General features: G+C 40.2%; 1 protein-coding gene across 10 annotated transcripts in view; it reads left to right on the top strand.

Moving 5' to 3' along the window:
• DPP6 (dipeptidyl peptidase like 6) overlaps positions 1 to 18,839 on the top strand; it is a 563,983-nt gene that overhangs the window by 406,650 nt on the left and 138,494 nt on the right. For 7 of the 10 annotated variants that reach the window (XR_009965358.1, XM_062621474.1, XM_062621476.1 and 4 more), the window contains exons 4-5: positions 10,629 to 10,723; positions 13,350 to 13,424. Coding sequence is in view for 9 of the 10 variants with exons in the window: in XM_062621474.1 (XP_062477458.1) it covers positions 10,629 to 10,723; positions 13,350 to 13,424 (170 nt within the window). In the remaining variant the exon portion in view is untranslated. Of the gene's footprint in view, positions 1 to 10,628; positions 10,724 to 13,142; positions 13,192 to 13,349; positions 13,425 to 14,277; positions 15,319 to 17,600; positions 18,095 to 18,839 lie in introns of those variants that run through there. The other 3 variants (XM_062621480.1, XM_062621481.1, XM_062621478.1) reach the window with 3 other exon arrangements.

Genomic DNA, 18,839 nt, shown 5'->3' on the forward strand with positions numbered 1-18,839 from the left:
ATCTGAACGTGCACAAGTCCATGGGACCTGATGAGATCCATCCGCGGGTCCTGAAGGAGCTGACAAATGAAGTTGCTAAGCCGTTGGCCATCATATTTGAGAAATCATGGCACTCAGGTTAAGTTCCTGACGACTGGAAAAAGGGAAATATAACCCCCATTTTCAGGAAGAGGAAAATGGATGACTCAGGGAATTACAGACCAGTCAGTCTCACCTCTGTGCCTGGCAAAATCTTGGAGCAGATTCTCTTGGAAGGCATGCTAAGGCACATGAAAAACAACAAGGTGCTTGGTGGCAGCCAGCATGGCTTCACTAAGGGGAAATCCTGCCTGACCAGCTTGGTGGCTTCTATGATGGGGCTACAGAACTGATGGACAGGGGTAGAGCAGTTGATGTCATCTACCTGGACTTGTGCAAAGCGTTTGACACTGTCCCACACGACATCCTTGTCTCTAAATTGGAGAGACATCCATTTGATGGATGGACCACTCAGTGGATAAAGAACTGGCTGGATGGCCACACACAAAGAGTTGTGGTCAGTGGCTCAATGTCCAGCTGGAGACCAGTAACGAGTGGTGTCCCTCAGGGATCGGTGTTGGGACCGGTCTTGTTTAACATCTTTGTCGCTGACATGGACAGTGGGATTGAGTGCGCCCTCAGCAACTTTGCCGATGACACCAAGCTGTGTGGTTCGGTTGATGCGCTGGAGGGAAGGAATGCCATCCAGAGGGACCTCGACACGCTTGTGAGGTGGGCTCATGCCAACCTCATGAAGTTTAGCCATGCCAAGTGCAAGGTCCTACACCTGGGTCGGAGCAATCCCAGGCACAGCTACAGGTTGGGCAGAGAAGAGATTCAGAGCAGCCCTGCAGAGAAGGACTTGGGGGTGTTGGTCGATGAGAAAATGAACTTGAGCCAGCTTCAGTGTGCGCTCGCAGCCCAGAAAGCCAACCGTATCCTGGGCTGCATCAAAAAGAGCATGACCAGCAGGTCAAAGGAGGTGATCCTGCCCCTCTACTCTGCTCTTGTGAGATCTCACTTGGAGTATTGTGTGCAGTTCTGGTGTCCTCAACATAAAAAGGACATGGAACTGTTGGAACAAGTCCAGAGAAGGGCCATGAGGATGATCAGGGGACTGGAGCACCTCCTGTATGAAGAGAGGCTGAGAAAGTTGGGGCTGTTCAGCCTGGAGAAGAGAAGGCTGCGTGGAGACCTCATAGCAGCCTTCCAGTATCTGAAGGGGGCCTATAGGGATGCTGGAGAGGGACTCTTCATTAGGGACTGTAGTGATAGGACAAGGGGTAACGGGTTAAAACTTAAACAGGGGAAGTTTAGATTGGATATAAGGAAGAAATTCTTTCCTGTTAGTGTGGTGAGGCACTGGAATAGGTTGCCCAGAGAGGTTGTGAATGCTCCATCCCTGGCAGTGTTCAAGACCAGGTTGGACGAGGCCTTGGGTGAGATGGTTTAGTGTGAGGTGTTCCTGCCCATGGCAGGGGGGCTGGAACTAGATGATCTTAAGTTCCTTTCCAACCCTAACTATTCTATGATTCTATGGTTCTACCTGCATGGAGCAGGCAAGGAATGGTAGCTTAGGCTCTCACATGAGCTTGCAAAAACTTTGGCAAAAGCCCTGGGGGATTTTTGTTTTTTTTTGTTCTCACAGTAACATCTGTGCCACTGTGTGTTTGGGGCTGTGTCACCCATTCCAGCCACATTGTGGAGCTGGGATAAGTTGATATATGTTTCCTGCTGTCCACACTTTGTTCTGACACATGGTGAGACCATGAAAAATGTATGGGGTGTGGATAAAGGCATCAAGGGATCATTTCCTGGGAAATTAGTTGTTTGTGGTTAAATTGCTTTTGGCAATTGTGCTGAATGTAGGAAGTTTGTGGTAGGGGATCCAAGGGATGAGTGTATCTTTAGCTGTCTGGACTTGGGTAACCTAGGGGTTATCTGCAGTTTTCCTGCTGTAACGTCTAGGGTTTGAAGAGCACATGGCATGAGCACAACTGAACAGGGAAAATGGATGGCAGAGAATTTTTGAGGAAGTTTTTTCAGCTCTGAAATGCAGCAAAGTCAGTTCAGTGTGCTGAAAGTCCCCGTGTTTCTGTCATTCATTACAGGGAGATAAACTGAGAGCAGCAAGCGACAAGGTGTGTATTTTTACTGTTGTTGTTAGGATTTTGCAGCAATTTTGTGATTGGGATGATTTGCCCTGGAAAGAGTCAAAATGGATTTACTCCAGAGGATCTCTCATTCATTTTTTTCCTAATTGTAGTGTCCCTCTTTCCCCCCACCCTTCTTCCTCATGTGTTATAAAAGCAGGTAGAAGCAGGAAAGAGGAGCTCTTTGAAATTGAAACATGTTCTCTGTTTCTCAGAGGTTCCTCAGCTTTTCATGCCTATGACACTAAGCCGTGATCTGAGCCTATAGAGTTCCCAGATTAGGGGTCTTTGAAGTGGAGTTCAGTCTCACAAATGAGAAGCAGAAGCATAATTGTACCTGGTTTCAGATTTGGGACTGAAATTTCAAAGGTGTGCTCTGCCTGGATTTCAGGTGCCGAGGTTTTCTCTCAATGTGATTGAATAAGGTGGGGTTTTTTTTTGAGTTTGGATCTTAAAAGATATGGGATTAAACAAAAAAGAGAAACAGACTGGCATTACTTATTTTTATAGTTCTAAGTTTTCCCAGAACTTGGCCTCCTTCGAGCATCTGACACATTAATTTGAAAGCCTGCACACTGATATGGGAATTTTCCTGAGCTATTACTGTTACTACTGTAAAAGCGGTATATTGGTGCACCAAGTGCAACTGCATTGAGATGATGAGCAATTAAAACCACTTCTTGCATAATAAAGCACATTCTATCATGTTGTACTTACTTAATATACCAATGCAATGTGTTATACGGCATTTAGCTAAATTACAGTAAATCACCTATCTAAAGCAGTTTTCCTTTCAGAATCTCATGTGGAAAAAAATAAAAAAAGAAAAGCTGGAAACAGTAAAAGGATAATGACCCATAATGCCAGAAAGATAAAAATGGGATTTCAGTTGTCTCCTGGAATTTAAGGCTGTAGCAATGTTGTTAAAGGCAAGCTGTTCACTGTCCCCTGTTGCTCCCTTGCATAATCATCACAAAGTATAACAAACTCCTACTTCTGCCCTGCAGAGTAGTGAGGCTAAAGAAAAATGAGTTGCTGGTGGGGGCAGGTGGATTGAAGACAAAAGGCAGGGTGGTAGTTGGGGGCTGTGGAGAGTTACAAGTGCCAAGTTCCTCAGGTACAAGCTCTCACTGAGCATGAGGTAAAGCTTTGAGTCTGTAAATGCTGTTCACTACTTGTGATCCTTGCTTCCTTCTCTCTCTGTTACCCCAGAGCCAACTTACTGCAGCATCAGGGGACAGGGGATGGGAAGCCTTCTCTGCATTCTCTCTCTGGAAAGCAGCTTAGTATCAAAACAAGCTTGGCTTCTGTTTTGGGGAGGGAATTTCAGATTCAGTTGCTTATGGGTACATGCTATAAATATCAAATAGATGCACTGCAGTATGTCTCAAAAGAACAACAGATCATAGCATTAAATGCATCATCACAACAGTCTTCTTTTCCACATGAATTTGGGATTGCATCTGTCTGGACACGTGAATAGGCTTCCATCGGGTACTGATTGTGCTTTTATGTTGCATTATGTTCTCTGTGGTTCAGTTTTACAACAATGAGAAAGCATGCATGGTCCTAGTGTTTGTTGAACATTGATTGCCTGTGCTATTCTGAGGAGTAAACCACACCTGCCCCAGGGAGTGCAGATCCTGGGGGTCCGCTCACCTACATGACTCCTGTTTAGCAGATGCTGTCCTGAATGGGTCAATAATCCTGAAGGCCTACTAAATACAAAGTGAAATAAGTATTTCCCTAAGACTATCTATATTCATCCTTCTCCCTGCTCATATCAGGCTTCACCTTCTTCCTCTTGTTTGGTGCTTCTTGTTGATGTTTGCTGGCTTTTTTTCTGACAGTTTTTATTTCCTCTGTGAATTTACCTTGTGTCATTTTCCTCTCTGCTTCCATTATTTCCCAAAACCTCATCTTTTTTCTTCCAGAATCATTCTCTGAAGATAACAGACCCATGCTTCTGCTGCATTTGGCAGGATTAAGAGGTTTTTTTAAGGTCTTGGCCCCATACACAGTAGCCTGTTAACCCCAGCTTGTCCTATTCCCTTCCCTGTGTCCCTTAGAAAGCAGTATTTTTTTTGCAGGAAATCCTAAATCACCCCAGTGTACTTTCTGTGCAGGATGCTCCTGTGAGCTATGGGGATGACTGTACTGATCCAGTGCTGTGCCTGGTGCTGATGTCTACTCTCCTCAGCTCTGCTGCACGTGGGCTGGCTTGTGGGTGCGGATGCCGACAGTCACAGCAGTGAACACTCCCTGCTGCCCAGCCCACAGCCTGCCTGGGTACCTGGTTTGGTTATGATGCTGTTCCCATAGAGACAGACTGTATTTCAGTGTAAACTGGTAGCCTTCCCCAGTCCTGCAAATGTGGGTAATCACTACAAGCCAGTATGACTCTTTCACTCCATGTGCTGCAGGTCAGCTGTGGGTAGTTTAAGTTTGCTTTCTCCAACAGGACCCTTTTCTTTTGCCCTGGTGTGTGTGTCCTGGGAGTGAGGGCTGTGGCATGTCCAAATCCGCCGGAATCCTTTTCCCACCTCTGGTCTCCATCTGCTGTGCTGGGGCTCACCTGGCCCTTCAAAAATCTTGTTAGGATCCTAAACAAGAATAAAATTATTTCTTTTTATTCTAATTCCACTGCCTCGTCCTCACGTATTTTTCCAAATGAATACAACTGTAGTACATGCTGTTGCCAGTCTGAAAATAACAATTCTGTTTGAAAAAGCATCTATCCTACTGTTGCAGCCTTCCTGCCTGTTATCTTGTTAGATGGTAAGTGCTAACCAGTTGTGTCTGATCGATACCTGCCTGGGAGGACTCCAAGAAACCCTTGGCTGGTTCAGGCATTGCCATCACATCAGCAAAGGGGGGAGGGGGTCAGCCTGGCTGACTGCTGAGTACTGCCCTGCATCGCTGTGGGCAGTGCTGCAGGGCTGATGGAAGGCTTGTCCTTCAGAGGTAAAGTAAAATTCTGAAGACCTGACTGCTTTGGGTCATTAAAAAGCTCACAACAGCTTTTCAGTTTTTGGAAGAGAGAGGGTGATAACATCAGGCTCTTGACTTGTTTTCAGCTGCAATAATTGGCTTCGTTGGGTTGAATAGGATGTGGTGTTTTCACTTCTTGCAAAGCTCAGAGGACTCCTTCAGGATTTCTAACACCACTGTAAAGCCCATTAGATGCAAGGTACCTGCCAGCTGCTGTGGGGCATGCCAGAGGTCACATCTAGCAAAGACCTTCCTGCAGGAGCAGAGAAGAGAAAGAGTGCCAGTCCTCCCTCTGTGGCCCTGTGACATTCGCCGTCCTAGTGCAGAGCTCCAGCCCAGCAGCATATCTGGACCAGTGCAATGTGACCTCAGGCCCCGGGGAGCGATGCAGGCTCGTTCCTGCCGGGTGTGCTGCCGTCTGCTCTCTTGACACAGCATAATTTGCTTGCCAGACTTGATGGTTCTGCTGGTATCTAGAGACTCATTTATTTGAAATGGTACAGAACAACTTCAGGACTTAAACTTCCTTTATTCACCAATCTTCCTTAATCTTAAGGATTGAGAACGATAATTCCCTCAACGCCGACTTTCATCAGACTGAGACTCATTCAATTATCTTTCATGTCTGTTCATCTGAAACTGCAGGACTTGAGAAGTTGCCTTTTCCTCTAAGTCTGTGGCTCTAAACAACTGGAGCTGTCCTAACAGTCCTGATACTACCTTCTGCTTTTTGCTAACTCTTACTGTTGACGCGCTGCATCAGAATTTCATAACTTCTTTTTTCTTAATGCTTTTCATTTATCACTTGCTAAACCAGTAACAAATTACAGCTTTGTTAAAAATGTTTTTGAGAACATTATTCTGTTAAGAAAAAAATCCCATCATTTTGTCTTGTTTCAGCCTAAACAAGAGGCCAGTGAGCAGAGCTGCCAGGCTAAGCAAACTCACGTGTGTACTGTTCCTGGTGAGGAAGGGACAAGAGCTACTGCAAGGGACATGAGCTCCCTGTCACTAGATCCTTTTGCTCTGCTTGTTCATTCCTGACTGAATTTGAGACAGGTGTACAGAGAAGCTGGGAAGCTCTGACATGGCAGATATATTTTTGGTGTTGGCTTTTCTCATTTTACCTGTTCTGCTTAGCAGGCTTTTAAGACTTTTTGCCAAAGTTCCCCCCATTCCTCTATGCTGATTCTGTACCATTATTTCTAATAATGAGTATTTTCTGGAATCAGTCACACCCGTAAGCCTGACTACATACCTGTGTCTATACTCACAGACACGTAATATATCCTACCAACCACACAATTTCCTGGAAGTTGAAAGAGTGGCAAGAAGTTGGTCAAGTGAACTCTGCTGTTAAAGAAATGGAATACATGGCTTTATGCCTGAAAGTTACCATTTTCAGCATCATTGACACTGAAAACCAGCCCCAAAGAAAGGCAGGTATAAAACATGAGAAGCAGTGATGACCTTTATCAGCTGTGGTGACAACTATAAATCAGGCTACAAATCCTCATCAGCTCGCTGGACAGAATTCATTACAGACAGAGGTTACTGCATTGCTTTTTGTCTTTGATTGAGGTTTGTCCCATTTAAATAAATGCTCTTGCACTGCAACAAATCACATGTTTCAAACAGAAATCCAGGAATATTATTCATTGATTCTTTTGAGGACTAAGATAATTTGACATACAGACCACCTAAACCTCATAGTGTTTTGCTTGGAATATAATGCAGATCAATTTGTTCTTCTCTTAAGCAGACCAATTTTCTGTTCATTAATTCAGATGCTGTGTTGATGGCTTGTATTGAATATAATAGCAAGATTTACAGCCCTAACAAATCAGCACTGCTTCATTTATTCTTCCTTATTTGTACCAGAAGTGCATGCAGCAGATTTGCACCTGATTTTAAACTTGTTACACCTTAACAAATAATGGAAATTCTTTCATCTCCTACTTCCAAGTGTGGAGCAACTTTTATGTAGTCATCTTGAAGTTTCACAGTTTGTTAAAATGTTAGGTTTTTTAGAGCATAGGGAACAATAAAATGTTAGTAGCGATGTCATTATGGGCAGTAATGTAACTTCCATCAGTTCATACAATGCTCAAGAAACAGCTACCAAATATAGCAGCCCCACAGACTCATTAGATTAATAAGCTACTTACCTGTGTACTGAACTTTTCATTGCTAGTTTTTTCTGCAATTACAAAATACCCTAAGAGGCTTACAATTACCTAGATGCTTAGCTGCACATATTTAAAATGTGATTTTTCTGTCTGAACTTAGTATGCAGTTAGAAAACATTCTGTGCTGTCAACATAGGGTAACAATTAAAGCATTAATCTTTTTCAAAATATCTCATAATTGCATAATATTCTTTGTCTCAGTTTAGTTATTCCAGTTATTTCTGGAATACCTGAAAATTAAAATGTGGACTGTATACTTTCCACATATAACTTCATCCTTTGTGGCATACGGATGATGCATCATCCTTAATGGTATAAGGATATAAAGGCCAGGTGTGTAGGAAGCATTAATACCTTTTATTGTATCACTTCTGTCCTGGGTTCAGAGGTAGCAGTCATTTTTCTCCTTCTTAGTAGCTGATGCAGTGCTGTGGATTTGACTTTCGGCCTGGGAACAGTGCTGATAACACCAATGGTTTTAGTTGCTGCTAAGTCATGTTTACCCTGACCAAGGACTTTGTGAGTCTCATGCTGTGCCAGGGAAGAAGGGAAGCCAGGAGGAAGCAGAGGCAGGGCATCTGACCCAAACTGATCAAAGAAGTATTCCATACCACAGCACATCATGCCCAGGATGTAAAACTGGGGGCAGTTACGTGGTCAGACTGGGTATTGGTTGGCAGATGGTGAGCAGTTGTATTCTCTTCCCTTGTTATTTCCCTTATCATTATTATTACTGGTGGTAGCAGTAGTGATTTGTGTTATACCTTAGTTAGTGGACTGTTCTTATCTTGACACATGGGAGTTGCATTCTTTCTATTCTCCTCCCCATCCCTCTGGGAGCCGGGGGAGGAAGCGGGGGGAGTGAGAGAGAGACTGCGTGGTACTGAATTACCAGCTGGTCTTAAACCACTACAGCTTCCTAAATTGTTAGCATAGAGGCATTTTTAAGGATCTGGAAGCTGGAAGTTAAAAGTTGTAAATAAGTTGCTGCTGGATCAGACGTCAGAGATTTTTTGCATCATTTCTTCTGGTGTCTGGGTCAGGACAAGAGCAAATGCTTAGGGAAGAATTTAAAAAGCAGGTGAATTTCTCAAGATGATAATTCAGGATATACTTTGAGTCCCTCAGAATCACAGGTACAGGGGCTTTCTGAAAAGTGTCTCACCTCAAGACCCATAGTCTTCGATGGATTTTTCTTCCATTTTTCTAATTCTTGTTTGTACCCACATGCGGTCCTGGCACTGTCTCTACTCTGTGACTGTGACTTCCACAGATTGTTTACTTTATGTGTGAAGAAATAATCCCTTTTATTTGTGTTGGATCTGTCACTGGCTGGTGTAATTTAATGCCTCCAATATTTGTTTTGGAAAAGGCAAGGAACAAGCATTCATTATTTGTCTTCTTTATGCTGCCTATAACTGTTTTGATTTCTGCTCTAGTTCTGTTCAATCAGTTCTTTCCCAGGTTTAAGAATCTTAGTTTGTTCAGCCATAAATTATATGAAGCAGTATTTTTAAGGTCCAGAATATCATCAGGCATGAAAATACCATGCTCCTGGACAACACTCCAGAGCTAATGACAAAATTTTAATACTGTCAAATCAAAACAGGAGCTCTCTTCATTATTCTGGTGTCAAATTATCTAATTTATGTTTTTACTGATGACCCAAGGTATTACTAAAATTTATTCCATAATTGAAATAAAGAGATGCTTTCAGAAATTTACCTATGAGACTGAAGGGCTGCTGTGATTTGGACACTGAGAATCTGAAGTCTCTAAAATCATGTTGTTTGGAGAGGATCATCTGTGTTGCAGCAACCATTTGGCCTCACAGAATCTGATTCATCCCAATCCCAGGAGAGATTTTTTCTTCCTACACTTACATGTAAAACTGTGATATGTAGGAGATGACTGTTTTTATTGATAGTAGTAAGTAGAGTGTTGAAGCTTTTCATCTACACTTTCAGAGCATTTTTCAAAGGTGGTTAATGACTGTGAAGAGAATTGTCATCACCAGCTTAGAAATAAGACTGAAACACAGATAAGGAAGGAGTATGTTAGGTCTGTACACCAAAGTTTTGTAAGACTGAGGCTCTGGACCCAGTCATGTCTTCAGCATGTTACCCCAAGGTGGGCAGCGCACACATTTGTGGTTACAGTAAGTTGGGTCTGTGCTTGTATGAATCCTGTAGGATTTAAACTTGCCTTTGACTTATCCCAGCCAATATGGATAATGTTTAACCATTTGTGTGTCCCTAACACTTGTGGGATGCACTGTGATAACAACCCTGGGGTAAACACAGTGAGGGTAGGCAATGAGGAATCGTTTCCTTAACTAAAACTGGAGGCAGAAGTTTGGTGGGATTCATCAGTTCTCAATCTTCATTTAGCCCAGTTGCAAAAAAAACAGTAACCCTACTCTTGTAGGATGCTTGGGACTTAACATCTTATGTTTTATCTGTGAGGCAGTGCGTGTAAGCACTGATCAGACTTGAACTTCAGTTTATGACATCTGACAAGATGACAGCCCTTTAATGTTACGTTTTTTCATCCTGAACCTTTGACCTGCTATCCAACCCTCATTTGGAGTTTCTTTCGTATGTCTACACCAACCTTTCTGTCAAATAAGCTTTGAACTTTGAGAGCTGGAGACTGGCTTCTGCCTGTGCAGGATCCTGGAAGGGACTCTTGTCCTTATCCAGATGTCCTGAGTGCTGTAGTAGTCCCAAAGTGCAATAGGGACAAGCTTCTTTGTCTTGTTCCATGTGGAAATGGCAATTTCTTTGCATGCATCTCCTTCTGGTATAAGTTTGCAGGACAAATGGCAGAGTTGGAAGATCTGCACAATATAAGGTTCCAGAATCTGCTTTGTTAGAGGGTGATTTGCCTTTACCTTTCAGAGACTTTCCAGGCATCTGGATTATTAAACTCCTACAGAGACTGAGAATCTTGGAAACCTTTAAGTGTTAGGAATGTTTTTTAACCTTCTTTTTTCCTACAGTAATAATATAGCAAGCTGTATATGTACTTTCAGAAAAAGTCACCCTCTTGCATTCAGCTCTGGGAAAGTGTGGCAGAATAAACATTTGACAAACACTAACCATGTTATTTAATGACTAGCCTGGAAGCCATTTTAACATCACATCAATGGCTGTGTTAAAAAAAATGTGTTGTTTAGAGGGAAGTTCTCAGCAGTACTTTTGGTTCAAGTCCATAACTGGCTTCTACACAGACAATTCCAAATTTCCTTAATGTTCTTCTCTTTTCTTCCTTGTAGACAATGAATTCATTTATAGAAACCAGAATGGCACAGTGATTCTGAGGAATGTCGAAACTAACAATTCAACAATATTAATAGAAAACAAAAAAATTGTAAGTATTTCCTGTAATGAGTAGCAGAATTTCACAGTTCTTTTGCAGTTGGATCAGTAAAGCAGAAAATGACTTGGGGTTCAACTTCGTGTATTGTCAAGAAGCAATACACTGGTAATGCTATGGGCTACGCTATGACTGATAATGTGAAATTGAATTCCAGCTTTTGTTATTATTCTGCAAACTCAGTTTCTTTCATACTACAGGAAAGTATCATATAGATATTTGAAGCTAGTCTTGCATACACTGTATAATTGAAAGATGCATAATTCTCATCTTTGCATGCTTAATAGAAAAGACAATTGGTATAATATACTGTGTGTTGGTAGCATTCTCCACATTCCTTCATGCAAATGCTTATTTTTTAATTTGTGGGTTTGCTGATTTTTCTTGCCTAATAGTTGAAATGTAATTTCAGTGTTGTTAATGAGTAGGCTTGATGAATGGAAGTGGAGTTGCCTGTGACAGCAACCCTAAGAAATTACTGGGAAAAGAAGTTAGTAGTTGGCTATTAAAATGAATGAAAAGAAAATGAATTCACAGCTGATACAGATAATTATTTATAATGATGAAAGTGGTTTTTAGCATTGTTTTTTGTAGTAGATGAAGCCAGCATTGTGGCAGAAGTTAGTACATCAAATGTCAGAGTGTTTTTAATAATTCCAGCAAGAAGTTAACTTCCAAAGTAAATTATGTGCGTTTTGACAATGAGAGATAAATCATGTCATTGTGGTAAAAAATGTCACTTCCGCAGTACCTCTCTAAGGGTTTGATTAACTTGGGATGGTTTTGTTGTACTGTATCTTTGTAAAACTACAAAGGTAGAGGATGGCTAACAGAGATTTATCTTAATAACCCAAGATTTACAGAAAACAGCTTTAAAAACTCAAAAGCTAAAAGTAGATCCACAAGAAAACTGTAAAACTACATTCCAGGTTGATTTTATTTTTCTGTATATGACTTATAAAAATCTCAAGTACAGTATTAATTCTTTTTAATGAGAAAAAGAACTTACCACTGAATTATTACTGCTGGACCCAACTTTAAACTTCACATATTGCCATTTAACCTTCAACCTACACCACATAAGCAATCCTCTTTTACTAGAGTGTAACCCCTTTCTTTCTGCTAAGGGTCAAGGAATGGGCTAGCTTCCTTTAATGTCAAAGTCTGTTAAAATAAAACTACTTCCATTTGTCCTCTGTTTATTTCCCTGGTTTTAATTTTTGTAAGAAAAGTGCAGTGTTACAAGGTAATCCTATTTTTCATGGCATGGCCATTCTACTGCCTATTCTGCCCTTGCTCCTCTGCCTTCTCAGTAAATAAATCTGCAAAGTATCACCTCCACATTTATCCACAAAGTCCTGATACAAGAGCTGCTGTTACGCCTCATCCAGGCACATTGTCTTTGTCCTCTTTCTTCCCAGCACTGGGTAAGAAAAACTTTTGCTGCCTTGGCATGTTTTACTTTTGCTGTGTTATAACAATAAATAAAACCTGCCTTCATGATGACACTGCTGGCTGTCAGGCTCCCCTGGTACTCCTTCTTCTGATCCATGGTGGCCCATCAGCCCATTAGGTTGCCTGAAAGATAGATGCCCTATACCTGGAAACATTCAAGATCAGGCTGGACAGGGCTCTGAGCGATCTGATCTAGTTGAAGAAGAACTTGCTCCTCTCAAAGGGGTTGGACTAGATGACCTTTAAAGGTCCCTTCCAACTCGAAGCATTCTATAATTCTATAATCAGTCCCCTCTGCCTCTGGCTGTCTCATGGGTTCTTCATGCACTGCCTCCACCCCCACTGCCCTTGGGGAGCTCTCTCAGAGTGGGATGCTGCAGCCCAAATTCCCCCTTCCATTTTGCTCAATGGGAATCTCCCAAGGATTTGCATCTAATTTTTTAGGTGAGAAGGTGAGATTTAAAGAGCAGTGTATGAGGGGCATGTTAGTGGTACCTCTCTCTGACCTTGATGTCATGTGTGCCAGTAATGTATTATGTTGAAATACACCAGAAAGGAGAAATGCCTGCACTATACAAATGATAAGTGGAACAGAGAAAAGGTAAGTCCTGACAAGTCTGAGATATTTTGGCATCCTTTCTTGTCAGCAAGCCTTGAAGTTCAGCTTTGCAGAGCCCAGGTCAGGGCGCACCTGGAAAGCTCTATCACCACAGCATCCCAAAGAATTTTTTAACTATGGAAAATAGGATAATTTTCCCACTGATATCTTAACCAGGAGAGGTAGTGGTGTTTCTTTACACTGATTTGTTCCAGCAGGTGTTTACTGTTATCTCCTTCACTTTGGCCAGTGACTGCAGGTGATGAGAGGGAATTAATACTGCCTGCTGCCCACAGCTACCCCGGCAGCCATGGTGCACTAAGTTTGTAAGGAAAGTCCTGGGGGTTTTTGTGATGGCTGCTTGCTCAGGATCACAGCAATGCAGCTATTCTTTCTGTTAGGGAAGCGTGTAAGTGCCCACATTACATTTCCAGGTTTGAAAAGAGCTGTGATGAGTTATTTTTCCTGGTCTGGCAGTATTCTTCATTGTTAGAAAGATGTCATAACAATTAGTTCTAAATGTCATTGGAAAAAAAGACTTGTTTCAATGTTTGATTTATTTTCTAGGTCTCTTTAAAGGCTATTCGATACGAAGTATCACCTGACCGGGAATATGCACTTTTTGCTTTTAATGTTGAACCAGTAAGTAAATAGATTTGATTTCAATATACACATCCACTGGCAAGTTTTTGTGGTTCTTTTTTTTCTTCCTTCCATTTCTGTGCTAGTAAGATGATATTTTAAATTAATTGCTTCCTATGTAACCAAGTAAAAAACCCCTCACTTAGATATTCTGAGCGTATGTCATACTGCCATCTAGTAGAGGAGAATGGTATAAATTACACCGTAGAGGAAACACTGTCATTGCCAGTCTGGGAGGGGGATTGTAAATTAATGTCTTTGCTAAAAGGAGTTCTGTTTCTTTTCTGTGATATTTTTTCCATTTTGCCTTTTTAGTCACACTATAAATTTCTTCCCCAGAACAAAAAAACAGCTGTCACGATTCCCACAACTGAAACAATGCATTAATTATAGTGTCACCATTCTCAGTGCTGCAGTTAGGGTTGAGCTATCACTTTCATTATAAATCCATTTCTTCAGAAGTTTAGGTATAAATCATTTGTAAGAAATCACCATTAGGTTACTACTAAGTTTTAAATTAGGGCTAATTTTCTACCAAAGTTCAAAAGAGAAAAATGGAATGTCAAATTTTTAAATGATGACTAAAGATTCAAATACATGGGAAGCAGTTCTTTGGCATGAAGAATTTTTATTTTCTTTTTAAATTCTGCTGGTATAAGACCTGAAATGTTTGAATGATAGCTATGTTGTACTACTTGGATAAACTATAAGCCCTATATATATTGTTTCCATAATCTAGAATTGCACCACTTCCTCAAAAAGAAGATAATTCACTCACCAGTAACAGTAATTTTTCTTCCATAAAATAAATCAAGTTTCAGCTGCTAACAAAGGAAATTTGTTGGTCCTTTAGGCTGTAGAGGTTGTGGCTCTGTTGCTCATCTGATTTCTCTGCTGTCATCTTTGGAGTTATTCCTCACTCACAGTGCTATAAAAGTCAGGAGAACCATGCCTGGTGTTAGAAAAAGTTCAAATAAAACTGTTTCAGAAACTTTAGGGATAATTCATAATAACTTCTTCCTAGGAAAACACAGCTGGTGAGACTTCACTTACCCGAAGCTTAGCAGAGCTCTGAACAGAGATGGATGTGGAAGCATTAAATTAAATCTAAATACAGGGTAGACAGCCTAATGGCCCTTAAGCAACCAAAACCTTTGCCTGAAAGCCCCCCTGCCTTGTGTGCCAGAGGTGTTTTGTAAAATTCAGTTCTTTTAGTGGAGATTGGCCTTTGGCTGTGAATGCCCTGTGCTAACACTGCATTGTGTGAGCAGGAAGAGCCCTAAGGGGAAAGGGTTCCTCAGTTCCTCTAAGAACGAGAGAAAAATGTCCATAATGACAAAAAATATAAAAAAAAAAAGGCAAAAAAAAAAAGTCAGTCCTTAAAAGCATTACTAAGAAATTCACTTTTTATTCTCAACCTTTATCCACTGAAACGACTGCATACTCGGAAGATCTGCAAGATGCAAAGTTATGCAGGCTTTTGCAGCCCAGACTCGGTTCAGCCTGCAGAGGACCGTTTTATGTAGGCAGTAAAGGAGGAGAAGGCGGATGGCGATAGAAAGGCTAGGCCGGACATGTTCCCTCTGCATTCTCCTCTCTGTATTTCAGTGTTTCCAGGTCTCTGGATTTGAGGTACAGGCAAAACTCTGATTTGTGGTGCTTAAAGTGCCTGGCTGAAGAAGAAAGAGCAACACACAGCCAGGTGCTTACTTCCTCACACCACGTCTTCTTCCAGAAAGGAAAACCCAGGGTGGCAAGCTGAAAACATGACCCTTGGGAAGATTTCAGGATGTGAAATGTATTCAGTATAAGAGACGACTGCAAATTGTGCAAGTATTCATATATGAGTTTATGATATCATGAGTTTCTGAAATAGTCGTCTAAAAAAGAAAAAAAGAACAAAAACCAGAAAAAGCCCCCCTCCTTTTTCCTTTAAGATCCATGCTTACAAAGAATACAAAGATATTTTTTAATAGGAAACATACTAATAGAGGGGTAGTAAAAATTCCATCTTGAATATTGCATCCTTAAGCCATGATGGGTGGCTCTGTGTATTAAAGTTGCAATAACTGTTAAATTACTAATTCAGCTTTCTTCTCACTTGGTATGCAGACTGTGGCTACAAATAATTGCATGTTTGTTAGCTTTCCACATTTTCTGCATTTCAAACTGTATTCTTGGACAAAATTCAAATTCTGTTGTTTTCTGCAACGCAAGAAATTGATTAGCAAAGCCTTGGGCAGTTTGCCCTTGTTGCAAAGTCAAAAGGAAATTTCAGGTCAAAAGACATTTGTTTAAAGTCTACAAATACCTTCAGAAAGGAGACTTCTTGAAATTATTGGGTACTTATTTTATAAGTGTCAGAAAGGGTTGCTTTATTTTTTCCTTTTGAAAGTGCTGCCTTTTAGTTTGAGTATAGATGTTTTCATCAATTTTTTTTACACAATACCATTGTGCTCCATTTATATACATGTACAATATTTTAATATACATAATATGAATTAATCATTTATGTGAATTCTGCTATTAATAGATTCAGCCCCTATTTTTAATACCAGCTAGCAATAAACATCAAAATAGAAAAACATAGGGTGTCACTCCAATGAAGTGAAATACTTTTTTTTTTTTTTTAATGCCACAAAATCTTTTCCTGACAGTAATGGTTCCATCCAAGTCTGTTTTTCTTTATCTGCACAGAAATGACTCTGCTTAGTGTTGGTCTGGGTAATGAACACTGACATCCACATTGGAATAACATGGCCCTGAACTGGCAGGCACCTCTTTTCCAAAGATATTGAGGCAACTGATGTGTGTTTTCCTGTTCTATCACTTCATCATCTTAGAGGATGCTGAATTAAAGCATGTTCCTTAAAACATATTTCTCCCAACAAGCTTTGCAGGCTGTTGTGAGACTGGCATGGGTACTTTGTGGCTAGTCAGGCTGTCAGATTTAATTGTAAATGCTTTTTTTGCAGCGCTTGTATTTACAGAAGTTTAATCTTTCAGGCAGCAATATTCTAGGTAAGCCTTGTGCTAATAGGGAGCTTTTCTAACCTTGAACACAGAGATTTGTTCTTTTTCTGGAAAGGTCATAGGGAAGACGCCAGGCTTCTTTGTCTTTAAAATACTCTTGCAATTTTTTTTGTTGTTTGTTTGAGTTTTATTTCTTTACACTGAAGAAACATCCAACCTGGGGCTGAAACCACAAGGTGAAGTTTTGGGAAAGCATTGGGGAATAAATACAACCATAGAAAAATTTTGATTTCAAATCATCCTTCACAAAACAAGTGTGCGGAGCTCTGGCTATAGAGTTCAATAACCCCCAAACGCACAGGCACATGGAAATTTAGCTGTGGCATCTCAGCAGACAAATTGCAGAGGGTCAAGTCTCTCTCTGCCGATGTCAGGTCAAAGCCACTTTTGCCCAGGACATGGCTCCACTCAAATTGCTGGGGGAGTTCCATGTCTCTGGGGAGACACAGAAATCTCTATGGTGTTTGCGCTGGAATCCCATTTATGGATCTCTGTAGTTCCAGAACGGAGCTCCTAAACAGATAAGTGACAAACCACCTCCTGAAGTCAGTGGCATTGCTGTGACTGGGAGAATGATGGTGTAAGAATAACAATGAGTAACCAAACTGCATCGGCTTGCATAGCTTTCTGTCATAGTCAGAGTTAACCAGTGGAGTTTGTATAATGGTGATAAAAGAAATAGAGGAATGTAAATGAGAAGTTATTTTCTCAAGTGATGTGGTGAGACATTAAATAGAGAATATTTAATTACCTTTTTTATGAATAACTGTAGTAATGCAAGAGAGGAAATAAAGTGGCTAAGAATTTTCTTAAAGCTATTTGTTCTTCATTTCCAATTTACCAGTCCATTACTATGTTTGAGGTAGTTAAGAGCAATTACACACAGGAAATTGTGGCTGATTAATACAGATCAAACTGCTAAGTCTTCTGAACAACAATTAGGGCTTGGAGACTTTTATAGCTGCTACAAAAGATGCTATTACCTCTTTTAGCAGCTGAAAGAATGCATTTTTATAATGCTGAAAGTTGCAAAGAATTAATCATCATTTTAATTAGAATAGGCTAAGTTTGGGTTGTTTTTTTTACTTGGATTAGTTTGTGAGGTGAGTTCCATATTTCTTTTCTCCCTGCATGTTGCCGTAGATCTCATGGGAGGGCTGGGACCAAAGAGACTTTGGAGAGACATAGTCCAAACCCTGGACTTTGTATTTAGAAGATGAAAGTAAAAAAGCATTATTTATAGAAAGCAGCGTATTATTATTGTTGCTGTTATTCTTTTTTTTTACTATTTATCCAAGTCCAGTTGGTATGTGGAATTAACAGGGTTTGTGCTTATGACTCCAATTACAACCTCATCCTGCTTAATTAGTTGTGTAAAAATTAAAATACTATAATGCTCGTTATTTTCCAAAACATTGAGTATAAATATTAATGAATCCTCATAACATCCTTTTGAGTTGAGAACTATTATGATAAATATGCCTCTGAAAATTAGACACTGTCATAGCTATCATCAGTAATACTGCTAATCTTGTAGCTATGATATTTATTACTTAATTGAAATGGATTTGCCAGTGGTAGATATGGGTTTGCATAAACTTGTTTTCTTACTGTGGCAATAAATATATTTCAAATTTACTTTTTTTTCGTTCCTAGCCAGTGTTGTTCAGGAACAATAAAAATGTGTAGTGATTACATTCTGTAAAGTGAACACAGTTAGAACATAAAATAATGCTAGCTGGTGTAGTGATTTGTTTACTTTTTGGTGTTTGTTGTAAATCAGTAGAATTTCTGAGTGGAGCGTTTGCAGCAAAAAGCTTATGTTTATAACTTTCATATCTTTTTTTATCATATGAATGCAGTTTTGAATCTTTGCTGCTCATAAACCAGGGCTCCTCTATTGTAAAGCTGCGCAATATAAACATAGTTGACTATTATCAAAGGCTAGTGGCTAAACCAATTTTCAAGCCTAAAGCACTGTAAATTTGTTTACTTATGAGAATTAATTACCTGTTATTAGGGTAAATAACCATAGTTTCAATTCCTACATAAAAATAAGGAAAAAAAAAAAAGTCAGTCCCCATACTGTGGAGTTTATATTGGAGTTTGTATTTTAACTCCATAGTATTTATATATGGAGTTAAAAATACTTTTCTGTTATTACGTCTATATATGTATCTTCAAGCAAACTATCTTCTCTTTTGTCTGTTCATCGGGGGACTTGTTCAGTGCTTCTGTTATGAGCAGAAGTCAAATTGTTAACGCATTAGTAGAACCGCATAGACCAGTTGCTTGTAAAATCTAATGATTTGCTAAATTTGGGGTCTTTTTTATGAAAACAACATCTTCAGTTGCTTTCCATACAATAAGTATTACTAATAT

Source organism: Pezoporus occidentalis, unplaced genomic scaffold (genome assembly GCF_034315485.1).
Source record: "Pezoporus occidentalis ecotype Australia unplaced genomic scaffold, CSIRO_AGI_Poc_V1 ctg23, whole genome shotgun sequence".
In the NCBI taxonomy this organism is placed as follows: Eukaryota; Metazoa; Chordata; class Aves; order Psittaciformes; family Psittacidae; genus Pezoporus; species Pezoporus occidentalis.